We start from the raw sequence: 13025 nt of genomic DNA, 5'->3' as shown, positions 1-13025 counted from the left end.
CTGATCTTAGGGGTTTGAGACCAACCTGAGCAAAAGCAAGAGTGGTCTCTAAAACTAGCTGAGCATTGTGGTGGGTGCCAGCTACTTGAGAGACTGAGGCAAGAGAATCACTTAAGCCTAAGAGTTTGTGCTTACTGTGAGCTGTGACACCACGGCCCAAAGGTAACAAAATAAGACTCTGTCTTAAAAAAAAAAAAAAAAGATTTGAGGAAAACTGGTAAAATCCAAGTGAGATTTATAGTCTAATTCATTGTATTGTGCCAGTTGTTTTCCTGATTCAGGTGAAGTACTGTAGTTGTATAATGTGTCAACCATAGGGGCAAACTTGATAATGTGTACATAGACCCTCTTTGTACTATTTTTACAGCTTTGAGTGAGCCTGTAATTATTTTAAGATTAAAAAGTTTAAAATATTATTTGAAGAATATAGGTTTCGTATTGATAGGCTAAAAGAGGTGCTAATGATGAAAATATGATAGTTTTTCTTTTTAGGTATAGGAGAAGATGAAAATATTATGCCTTTAGATTCCAAAGAGTAACATAAAATATAAATAGTCTTTCTTTTGGCTTAAGAATTATTGGTACTATCTCATTTGTACAAATGATACAGTTCTTTGTGAAAGTATCCTTTCTTTCTTTCTTTTTTTTTTTTTTCACAAATACTACCTTCAAACCAGGTACAGTGGCTCCCACCTGTAATCCTAGCACTCTGGGAGGCCAAGGCAGGTGGATTGCTTGAGCTCAGGAGTTCATTACCAACCTTTGCAAGAGTGAGACCCCATCTCTACCATGAATAGAAAAAATAGCCGAGGGTTGTGGCAGGTGCCTGTAGTCCCAGCTACTTGACAGAGGCTGAGGCAAGTGGATCTCTTCAGCCCAACAGTTTGAGGTTGCTGTGAGCTATGATGGCATAGCATACTACCCAGGGTGACAGAGACACTGTCTCAGGAAAAAAGAAAATGCTACCTTCATTTATATCCTTCTAATAGTCTTCTAATAAGTTAAATTTATTTATATAACTGTAGCCTATGTAATAGATTAGAATTTTTCAACCCTATTATAAAAGGTGAAAGTTGCTAAGTTTGTAAGACTAAAAAGTGACTTTCCTAAGCTGGTATAGCAGTTCACTGGCCATGATCATTTCCCTTTTCTTATACCACTTCTTTCCTTCAAGTCCCCTTTACTCAAATTTGTAGTATCTAATTTCTTTTTTGTGGTATATAGTTTTTCTTTGGCGATATCCTAGAATTATCAACTTTTTTAATGTCAGAAATCCTCTTGTATATGAGCATTACCTATTTGTAGGCTACACATTTCCTATCAATTTGTTTACAATTGGAGTTAACATAGATGTTTATCTTTGATATAATTTTATTTTGCAGTGTGAATGAATTTGGGTGAGTTGAGTGTTATCATTAAAATCAATCCTATGAAAGTATCCATTGACTAGCCTGAACATGTAACTAAAATAATGAAAAGGACTACTTTCAGTGTCTTGTAATAAGGAAAATAAAATCTCTAAGTGTTGATCATATAAACAGTCTTTTTTTTCTTTTTCTTTTCTTTCTTTCCTTTTTTTTTTTTTTTTTTCTTTTTGAGATAGGGTCTTACTCTGTTACCCTGGGTAGGGTATCATAGCTCGCAGCAACCTCAAACTCTTAGGCTTGAGCAGTCCTCTTGCCTCAACCTCTTGAATTGCTGGAACTATGGGCGCCTGCCACAGTGCCTGGTTATTTTTTCTACCTTTGGTAGCCGTGGGGTCTCCCTCTTGCTCAGGCTGGTCTCAAACTCTTGAGCTCAAACAGTCCCCACCAGTGCCTCCCAGAGTGCTAGGATTACAGATGGAAGCCACCATGCCTGGCCCATATAAACAGTCTTAGAGTAATATTCCCCTTGTTTTTATAATTGCCAAAGAAGCTTAATTTACTTATGTTTTCTTTATATTTTTTTACTAGTTTCGATAATGGATAAGGTGACGACAGTTTTCAATAGTGCCCAGAGACTAGAAGTTGTTAGAAACTGCATCGCGTTCATATTTGAAAATAAAACTTTGGAGACTGAAAAGGTAATAAAATACATCTTTTCCAAGCAAACATTTATCATTTCACTTTCACATTTACATGTTGAGGTTGTCCGTTGACATCTCCTCTAATTCTATCCCTTTTCCTAATAAAAATGTCCTTTCATGTTTTGATTATTTTAAATTAATATTGTCTCAGATTTAAAACTGTTAAGCCAAACTTAATTATATGACTGCAAGAGAAACAGTGGTAGTAATTTTCTCCCTACATTGGCGTATCAGTTAGAAACTTGATGTTTTGCATATAATTTTAGTTATTGCAAAGAATTTAGGAACTGTGCTATTCAACTTAAAGCTACCTCCTTAGAACATATTTTCTTGCCTTCTTCAATGCAATTTGCTGAACATGATGTAACCCTTTCTTACTAGTTCATTGTCACAGTTCTGAACATCCTTTACAAAGAGCTGGCAAAACATGTCCAAGTATTTTTACCATTACAGTAAATGACTCAGGCCTCTTTATGTTTTGAGTTTTTTTGGTTTCTGTTTCTTCTTACAGTTGAAGTGTTTGCATATTTCCTTTTGCTTCTCTTTCTTTCAACTTTCTTATCCTGTTTATTATACCTGCCCATACAAGTATTTGGCATTCCTGTTCTCAGTCTTTTTCCTTTGCTCCTTTTGTTAGTCTTTCCTCTTAAACAAGCTTATTGTTATTGTATGTAAATTAACTCCTACATGGTGACGGAAGGAGGCATCCTTATGCGTGTTCTTGGATAAAGTAAAGGAGTTCTAATACGTAAACCGAGCGATACCAATTTTTGTTGCTCTGAGTCCTTTTACTGCCTTCATTCTGATATAGTGAGAAGAGACTGTACAACTTCTCAGTCATCATTTAAAGCTGAATAGCAAGTAAGGAGCTGACTAGTTTACAAGTATAAAATCACTTTTGTTTTTTATCATTTTAATTTTTTCTTCTATTCTTGTTGTGGAAAATTGGCTAGTTATTGAAAGAAGGTATCTCAGTGTCTGTGGCTTTGACTCGGGCTCTGAAGCAACAGTCAATTTGGTAACCAAAGTTTTATATGTTGAAGAAAATAAGAGAATTTAATGTTTTTTCAATTTACCACATAAACTAGTTCTTCTTATTTTTCTTCCTGGCTTACAAATAGAAATAACTGCAAATCTATCTATTTTACCATTTGTCTTAATTCTACTAATAACTTTGTTAGATGGTTTACAGGATACATTTGAATTTTCAGGACAATTGTTTGAAAGTTGTCTTTTGTGCAGTGGTACCATTTTGTCACTTGTATCTCTCTTGTCCTCAGACCCTTCCTGCTGCACTAAGAGCCCTTAAAGGAAAGGCGGCAAGACAGTGTCTCACTGATGAGCTGGGTTTACATGTCCAGCAAAACCGAGCGATATTAGACCATCAGCAGTTTGACTACATCATAAGGATGATGAACTGTACTCTACAGGTAATTTTGAGATCTTTCAGATTGTTCCTCTTATTTGTGAATACTTTTTATTTTTCCAAGATAATTAATAATTACCAATTTGTCGGTTCTTCAGTCTACCTCAACCAACAGACGAAGAGTCAATATCCATAGCCTTTCTGTCAGAAACACTTCTTACTTGGCATAAATATGAAGAGTTTTTCATTCATTCTTTGTTTTTTAAAAATATACTATATTTCACTACTTCTATACTGTAAATATGCTCTTTCAAAATGAAAAGTCATCTTTAAAGTATTCAGTCATACATTACTTAATGACGTGACTAGTGTCACATCAGCCCTTTAGAATCAATTTTCAGTTGTATAGGGTGTCCCAAAAGTTGCCATACCTAGAGGAAAATGGGAAATTTCCTTTCCTCCCTTCCCCACCCCACCCCTGCTTCATGCCTCCCTCCTATGTCCAGGCATCATTACAGAGACTCAGGCAAGCAAGTAATAGCAGCCAGACAGAAGCTGGGCCCTATACTTGCAGACCTGGAGCTTAAGTGAGGCAGTTTGAGCGGCTCAGTCTACAGTCAGAATACTGAGCAAATGAGTAAATTATATTGAGGGTAATGGTAGCCAGATTTTTCACTGAGAGAGAAAGAGGTATCAATATGGAAAAGGAGAAAGCTATTATGGAATGATTCTTACAGTTTGAGATAAATTAGAGCTAATGATACTAACTCATGGTCATCAACATATATAAATGCTGAAATAAATATAAGTGGAAGACTATGTGTATATATAGGAGAGGAGTTGGGAATGTTTATTTATATATATTTTTACACACACACACATGTTTATCTCCTGGCTCTGTTCACTGACTCTGGCAACAGAGATACCCCACAGTAATGAGTAAATCTAGTATCTAGATTAGTTTCTAGAAATGAATCTCTACCAAAAGGAGCTAGGACTTCTTGAAGAAATGACTAGCAGCAGGAGTATGGCAAAGAAAACATAAGGTCGTCTTGGAATATCTCTTTATGTCAGAAAGTACAGAAGTGCTGGGCAGCGCCTGTGGCTCAAAGGAGTAGGGCGCCAGCCCCATATACCGGAGGTGGCGGGTTTATACCCCGCCCCGGTCAAAACCTGCAAAAAAAAAAAAAGAAAGAAAGAAAGTACAGAAGTGCTAAAAGAATGAAAATTTTAGTTGGACATTATTAAACTGTGTTTAAATGCATATAACATAAAATTGACAGTTTTAACCATTTTTAAGTATACAGTTCAGTTGCAGTGTAAAGTATATTTACACTGTTGTATAAACATCATCACCATACATCTCCAGAACTTCTTCCACCTACCCAAACTAAAACTTCATGTCAGTGAAATGGTAACTTCCATTTCTCCCCTCCCCACATCTCCTGATGACCACCGTTCTACTGTCAGTCTCTATAAATTTGGCTACTCAAAATACTTCATATAAATCACACAATATCTGTATTTATCGTGTTTCCCCGAAAATAAGACACTGTCTTATATTTATTTTTTCTCAAGAAGATACATTAGGGCTTATTTTCAGAGGATGTCTTACTCTCTGCACCGAAATGCATGACATGGCTAAGCAGATACGCTGCATAGCCACGCCCATCACTAGGTCTTATTATCGGGATAGGGCTCATATTTAACAAATGCATAGAAATCCTGCTAGGGCTTAATTTGGGGGTAGGTCTTATTTTTGGGGAAACACAGTATGTGACTTGCTTATTCCATTTAGCATAATGTCCTCAAGGTTCATCCAAATTGTAGCATGTATCCGAATTTCCTTCCTCTTAAAGGGCTAATCTTCTGTTATATGTATATGCCACATTTTGTTTGCCCATTCGTATGTCATTTGGACACCTTGGGTTGCTTCCACCTTTTGCTTCTATAAATGACAACTGCTATGAATATGAGGTTACAAATAATCTCTTCAAGTCCCTGCTTTCAGTTTTTCTAGACATATGCCCAAAAGTAGAATTACTGCATCATGCGCTAATTCTCTTTTTAGTTTTTTGAGGGACTCCCATACTATTGTCCATAGCTGCATCATTTTACAAATCTATCAGCAGTCCACAGAAGTTCCAGTTTCTCCACATCCTTGCCAACACTTGTTTTTGTTTGTTTGTTTGTTTGTTTGGAGTTTTTTTTCCTGTGGTAGCCATCCTAATGTGTGTCAAATGGTGTCTTCTTGTGATTTTGATTTGCATTTCCCTAATGGAAGTGGTGTTGAACATCTTTTTGACCAATGAGAGTATGCGCAAAACTGCATCCTGCATTGACCTCTAAGCATCAAGGGTGCTGCTTCACTTCCACCTTCCAATAACAAGCAACTCTAACTCAGCACCACACAGACAAAGGAATTCTGGGTAATATAGGACTAGCTTAGCTAAATTGACACAGTAGGAAGTCAGCACAACCTTTTTCCCCATTAGTATCCTAATTTAACCTGAGAGACCTGTAAAAAGCTGTGCACTCAGGTGCTGCCTATGGCTCAGAGGAGTAGGGTGCTGGCCCCATATGCCATAGGTGGTGGGTTCAAACCCAGCCCTGGCCAAAAACTGTAAAAAAAAAAAAAAAAATTGCTGTGCATTCAGTTAATCTCACAATCAGTCCCCTAAAAGACTAGACTTGTGTATTGTATTTAGACATCTCAACCCTGCAGCTACTGTAATTTACTTGATTTGTCTTTTAAAGCAGTCATAGAAATGTCCTGGTCTCTTACCTCAACCTTGTAAGAGGAATTTAAAGCCCAGAGATCATCTTGCTCTTTCTCCAGATTCTCTAGCACAGTTTAAAACAATGAACTTGCCACATTGTTCATCTTATTTAAACTAAAATATTTTATGGCAGTAACCATTTGGTTGTCTGTAGGCACTTGATTATAGTTGTCTACAGGTGATAATTGCCTTGCCATTGCATGCCATTGACTACCAGTTTCTCATTTAACCACACCAAAAGACTTTATGAATGCTTTTGAATCTAATCAGATCAAAAAATGAATCCCATATTCTCATCCTTACATTTTTCTCCTGAAACAACTTCTGGTACAGGAAAATCCTAAGTAACACTCTTAATTTTCTGAAAGTCTATATTATATTATACTTTTATCTGTCTAAGTGTATAGAAAATACCAACAATAATTTCCAAATATTCTGTACGATAAATTACTTGCTTTTTTCAAATGGAATTTAAATTAGTATCTTAACTAATTATATCAAATTTTATTGAATGTTATATATAAGATCAGTTAATGGAAATTTAATAGTCTGTGAGTCATCGCAGATTTTACAAGCTATGTGTTGGCTGTTTGAGAACATCCATGACATACAGCAATTTGTATTTTTGCTGAGACAAATTTCAACTGTAGACATAATGGTAATATGTGCTAGTGAAACACTTACAAATATGTAAACCTTGCTAATCACTACCCATTTTGCATCTCAACTTAGCATTGTTTTCTAGTAGCTATTGCATGACTTATTAAGTTATGTTTGTGAAATGTATAATATTCATGACATAAGTGTTATTTAAAGAATAATAAAAAATATACCTGTGTACCCAATACCCACTTTACAAAATAGATCATTAACATTGAAATCCTTTGGAGATCTACCTCAGCTTTTTCCATTCCCTGTCCTTTAAAACCACTGTCCTGAATTTGGTGTCAATCATTTCTTTGCTTTGACCGTAGTTTTATCTCAGAGAGGGGTACTCTTAAAATACAGTTCAGTTTAGTTTTACTTAATTTTGACCTTTTGTGATTGGATTCATCCTGCTTATCCACTGACACAATAAGTATTTAGCAACTGTTTATAACACTTAATTCATATTGACGCATGTAGTTAGATTTATTTATTTTCACTGATGTATAAGCCCATGCTACTATTGAAGGGTATTTCATTGCCCCAGCAGTGAAAACAGTGTTGTAATGAGCATTCTTAAAACATGTCTCCTGATGTACTTGTGCAAGAGTTTCTCTTGTATAAATACATGAGAATAAAATTTCTGAGTCAAGAATATGTGCAATTTCAGCTTTACTAAATTATGGCAAATTATTTTCCAAATGGTTTTACAAATTTATACTCTTACAGCAATGCATGATAGTTATTATTGCCTCACATTCTTGCCAGCTTTTGGTATTACAATTCTGAATTCTTAAATTCTTCCAGTCCAGAGATTATAAAAAAATATGTCGTGTTGATTATAATTTGCATTTCTCCGATGACTAGTAATTGGAATTTTTTCACATAGATTGGCTTTCCATGTTTTTGTATAGGGAAATGCTATTTTCTTCGTTTGTCTTTTTTCATTTTATATTCCGGGGTATTTTTTTTTTTTATTTGTTTGTTTTTTGACACAGACTCTCAGTATATTGCCCTCAGAAGAGTGCCGTGGCATCACAACGCACAGCAACCTCAAACTCTTGGGCTTAAGCGATTCTCTTGCCTCAGCCTCCCAAGTAGCTGGGACTACAGGTGCCCACTATAGCACCCGGCTATTTTTTGTTGCAGTTGTCATTGTTTAGCAGGCTGGGGCCAGGTTCAAAGCTGCCAGCCTTGGTGTATGTGGCCGGTGCCCTAACCACTGAGTGTGGGTGCTGCACCTCATTTTACATTCTGAACACCAATTCTTTGATAATTATGCATGTGTGGGTATCTATTCCTAGGGTCTTTCAGATGTCTTTTGGTAAATATAAGTTTGTAATTTTAATGTAGTCAACTTTATTAAGTATTTCCTTCTTGTTTTGATCCTTTTGTGTCTTGTACAAGAAATCCTTTCCTGTCATGAGGTCATAAAAATGTTGTTGTATTCTCTTAATAATGTTTAATACTTCTGCCTTTTATATTTAAATTCTTAATCTACCTGAAACTGATTTTTGTGTGCTGTGTGAGACAGCAATCTAGGTAACTTTTTCTAAATGAATAACTAGTTGCCCTAGAACAATTTTATTTAAAATTATATTCTTTCTCCACTGATTTTTTATAGCTCTTTTTTCCCCCCTGTAAATATATTGGTCTGTTCAGAATTTCTGTTTTGGTCTTATAGTTGCCTGTTTACACAAAAGTATCACATAATTTTAAAGTTTTATAATAAATTTTATTATCTGCCAAGGCAAGTCCGCATGCCGTATCTTCCTAAGAAATGCCTTACCTATCCTTTGCCCTTTGATTTTCCATGTAATTTTAGAATAATCTTCTTTACTTCCATGAGAAACTCTATTGAGACTTTGATTAAAATTATATTGCATCCATATATTGATGTAAGAAGAATTAGCATTTTCACAATCTTCCTTTTTATAAACATAGTATATTTCTAATATATGAAGGTCTTCAACATCTTTAATCATTTGGTGGTCTTATACATCGTTTCTTGGATTTGTTTTTAGTTACCCTATTTTTGTTGTCGCTATTGTAAATGCTATATTGTAAAATTTTATGTGCTGATTGCCTTCTTGGTATATAGAAATATAGTAAATTTATCTATTAATATTACAAACGTCTGCATGTTCTTTTCAGTTCTCTACACTGGCAGTCATATCATTCAGCAGTAATAGTAGTGGGTTTTGCCTCACTTTCCAAACTGTGTCTTTCACTTCTTTTTATTTTTCTTATTATCTGGCAAGGACCTGTAGTATAACATTACATAGAAGTGATAGTGAATTGCTTTCTTTTAAAGTTTAATCACTGAGCTTTGCCTGCTCTAAAAAGTTGTGGTAGATAATCTATATCAGGTTAATAAGCCCATTTCTATTCTAAGTAAGAGGTTTTATCATAATAGGTATTGACATTATGAAATATGCTTTTTCTGCATTTAGCAATCTTGATGTTCAGATGTTTTCATGGATTGTTGAGCTTGATATGTTAGGAAATTTTTCCATAATTGAGATTTGCTTATAATTTCTCATACTACCTTTGACTGATATTGAAGCAAAGTTACACTAACGTCAAAAATGAAAATAGGAGCCGCGGGGGTGGTTTGTGCCTATAATTCTAGCACTTTGGGAGGCTGAGGCAGGAGGATTGATTGAGGCCAGGAATTCAATGATGCTTTCAATTCCCAAAAAATTTCATTAGACTTAACAGTACAGACTAATTGAGATTGCATAACATAAATGTTAACTTTGAAAGAATTAATATTTTATAATGCTTAAAACTCTAGTAACTGTTTCATTTTTCAGTTTCGTTTGTGCCTTTCAATACACTTTTAAAGTTTTCTTAAAAGTGTTTTGCTTTATTCAGTGTTTTATGCAACATGTTAGTTTGTACTGCTATTGCAGTAGAGCTTTTTTCCTTTTTTCTTTTCTAGTTGCTTTTTGCTAAAATAAATCAACAGTATTGATTTTACATATTTATTTAATATCTACCAATTTTACCAAATTCTGTTATTAATTTCAGTTTTCTGTTAGAGTGTCTTGGGTTTTCTAGGTATACAATAATACCAAACAAAAAAAAGTTTTATCTCTTTTTTATTGATGTTTACAACATTTGTTGGTTTCATTTTCTTAATGTATTTGCCAGACCTTCTCCTCAGTGTTAACTAAAAATCTGATGGAAATAATCCCTGTCTCAATCCTAATTTAAATGATTAGCGTTTTGATATTTAGGGTGGTATTTCTTTTTTGGCTTTAGTGACAGTTCTTATTATACTAATTAGTATTGGACTAGTTTTTTTCCATCTCATCTCACCTACTTATTATTTGTATGGCTAATAAGTATTTTCCAATTGCTTTTCAGCACTTATTATAATATTAATAATATGTTTTTCTCACCTTTAATGTGCTGATACAGTGGATTAACTGGATACCTTTTCCCCATTGACCCATGATTACACTTCTTTCCCCTTCCCATAAAATCTGGTTTTCTTTGTGGAAGCATATAGGCTCTTCTCTTTAGCTCTGATCTTCTGAAATTTTATGGCGATATTCCCTGATATTAATAGGATATTTGCATATATTGTGCTGAATATTTTACAGGCCCTTTTAATCTGGAAACTCCTGTTTTTAAATTGTGGGTGATTTTCTTTAATTATTTTCTTTCCTTCATTTTCTAATTTTCCTCTTCTAGGGTTATACTATTGGATGCGGCCCTTGTTATGGTTTGACTGTGTCCTCCAGAATTTATATGGTGGAAATTTGGTCCCTAGTGTGTTGGTTTGGGGAAGTAGGACCTATAAAAAGTGATTGAGTCATTGAGAGGGGTTAATACCATTCTTTTGTGAATGGGTTAATTCTTGAGGGAGCGAGTGAGTTCTCACACTTAGGGGACTGAGTTGGTTACTGCAGGTGTGTCTTTATAACATGAGGCCACCCCTCATGTGTTTGCCCCTTTTGCACCCACCTCTTTTCCCTTCCATTTCTCCGCCTTGTTATGAGGCAACACGCAGCTTTCACTAGATGCTGTTGTCATGCTCTAGGACTTCCCAGTGTCCAGAACTGTGAGCTGCATATACCTGTATTATTTATAAATTACCCAGTCTATTCTGTCATAATAACAGAAAATGAAGATAGCCCTTCTTAGCCATTCCTCTATTTTATTTTATTTTCTCTCCTCTTTGCTTTATCCCTGAACGACCACCTCAGTGTTTTTTTCCACTCCTTCCACTGAGTTTTACATTTCAGCTATCATACTTTGTAATAGCCAAGGACCCTTTTTATTCTCTGAATATGCTGTTTTATTGTAGTCTGGTTTTATTCATGAATATAATAATTTTACATATATCTCTTAAGGATATCGTGTGTGTGTGTGTGTATTCATTTGAGAGAGAGAGAGAGAAATTTTCAAATCTTGGAATGGTTTCTATTTTCCCAAAGTTTCTTTTTTTTATTTTTCTTTTTTCTTTTATATTTGAAATTGCCAATATGTCTAGTGATTTTTGGTTGTCTTCTTATAAGGGAACCCTCAAAATCAGAATCTATAACTCTTTGTTTTCTTCTTTTGGGTAGGAGTAGGGGGTCAGTAGTCCCAGAAAATAATCTTTTGGTTGCCTACCTGGAATGTAAAAAGCTAACTTTAAGAGTTCTTGGAGCCCAATGGAATGAGGGGGCTAAATGTCTTAACACACAGTATACAATATTTTACTTAATTTCTCTTATTTTCAGTATGGTGCACCTATCTTCACCTCCACCTAGGGTCCTGAAACCCAGTGGTCCTCAGTTGTACTGTCTGCAGTACAATTAGCAGAGGGGAGATAGTCCAGCTATACGAAGTGTATCAGTGGCCCAGTAGTCCAACTTTTTACAAATAGATTTAACATTTTAAAAGGAGTTTTATAGCTTCACTTCACTCAATTTGAGAAAATGCTGGTGCTGCCAGTTGAAGATTCACACGTGTTAATCGAGTTGTTCTTGGTTGTCCCCATTGCTAGTTTAGGATTTAATATTCTCATTTCTGCCATTTGTTTATCTGCATTGCAACATCCTATTTCTTTCCATCCTTATACTATATTTAAAAGGTGTATATCTTGGGCAGCGCCTGTGGCTCAAAGGAGTAGGGCGCCAGCCCCATATGCCAGAGGTGGTGGGTTCAAACCCAGCCCCAGCCAAAAACTGCAAAAATAAATAAATAAATAAAAGGTGTATATCTTTATTGTAAAGAAAAGCATATCTTTATTGTAATTTAGTGGGGTTTTAGGAGAAAGTAAATTGGGGTGTTTGGTTTTTTTTGGTTTTTTGTTGAGACAGAATCTGATTGTGTCACCCTCAGTAGAGTGCTCTGGCATCACAACTCACAGCAACCTAAAACTCTTGGTCTTAAGTGATTCTCTTACCTCAGCCTCCCAAGTAGCTGGGACTACAGGCACCCACCACAACACCCAGCTATTTTTTTGTTGTGAATGTCATTGTTTAACTGGCCTGGGCCAATTCAAACCCACCAGCCTGGGTGTATATGACCATAAGAAACAGTGGCTATTATGTTCCTAAGAATTATATTTGGACTGAAACACTCTAGTCGTGTTTTCAGAGAGTCTCATCTGCCCTTAAACTCTTCCTTAGTGTAGCCAAAATTTCTTCCACTGGATTTAAATTGCTTGGACTCTTCCACTGTGGAACTCAGATCTGGCTTTACCTATTGGGTTGTTTTTATAATGATTAGGATATGTTTCAAAGCAAGTTTTGCAGTTTGAGAAATGATTTTTCTATTATTATTAATAACACATCAGAGAATTGTTTGGCTGAGTTTTGACCATGGCCATGGCCTCTCGAGACACATTTTTTTAAGGACACTCTTTCCTAATATGGTCTCATGAGCACATATCAAACCTCACATTATGTTCTAAAAACTTAATGGGACTAGCTTCCGGAATCTGCCCTTGTAGCCAGAGTATTTACAGAGGATATCTGCCTATATAACCACAAAAAGAGACATCTCCTTTCCTGATGAATATTTTAATTGGGCCAGTTGAAACCCTAAATCAGCAGTTTTCAACCTGTGGGTCGTGACCCACAGAAACTGTATTAAAGGGCCGTGGCATTAGGAAGGTTGAGAACCACTGCCCTAAGTGGAATTTCAAATGAGTTTAGACAAACAA

General features: G+C 35.5%; 1 protein-coding gene across 1 annotated transcript in view; it reads left to right on the top strand.

Annotated features, from left to right (window-relative positions):
- SBF2 (SET binding factor 2) overlaps window positions 1-13025 on the top strand; it is a 436540-nt gene that overhangs the window by 268079 nt on the left and 155436 nt on the right. The window contains exons 15-16 of the mRNA XM_023509946.1: window positions 1956-2065; window positions 3349-3498. Of these exons, the coding sequence (XP_023365714.1) occupies window positions 1956-2065; window positions 3349-3498 (260 nt within the window). The remainder of the gene's footprint in view (window positions 1-1955; window positions 2066-3348; window positions 3499-13025) is intronic.

The sequence above is a fragment of the Otolemur garnettii genome, unplaced genomic scaffold (assembly GCF_000181295.1).
Source record: "Otolemur garnettii isolate 467f Iridium unplaced genomic scaffold, OtoGar3 scaffold00001, whole genome shotgun sequence".
NCBI classification, from domain to species: Eukaryota; Metazoa; Chordata; class Mammalia; order Primates; family Galagidae; genus Otolemur; species Otolemur garnettii.
The sequence above is the reverse complement of the archived record's forward strand: the minus strand, read 5'-3'. Positions and strand labels throughout refer to the sequence as shown.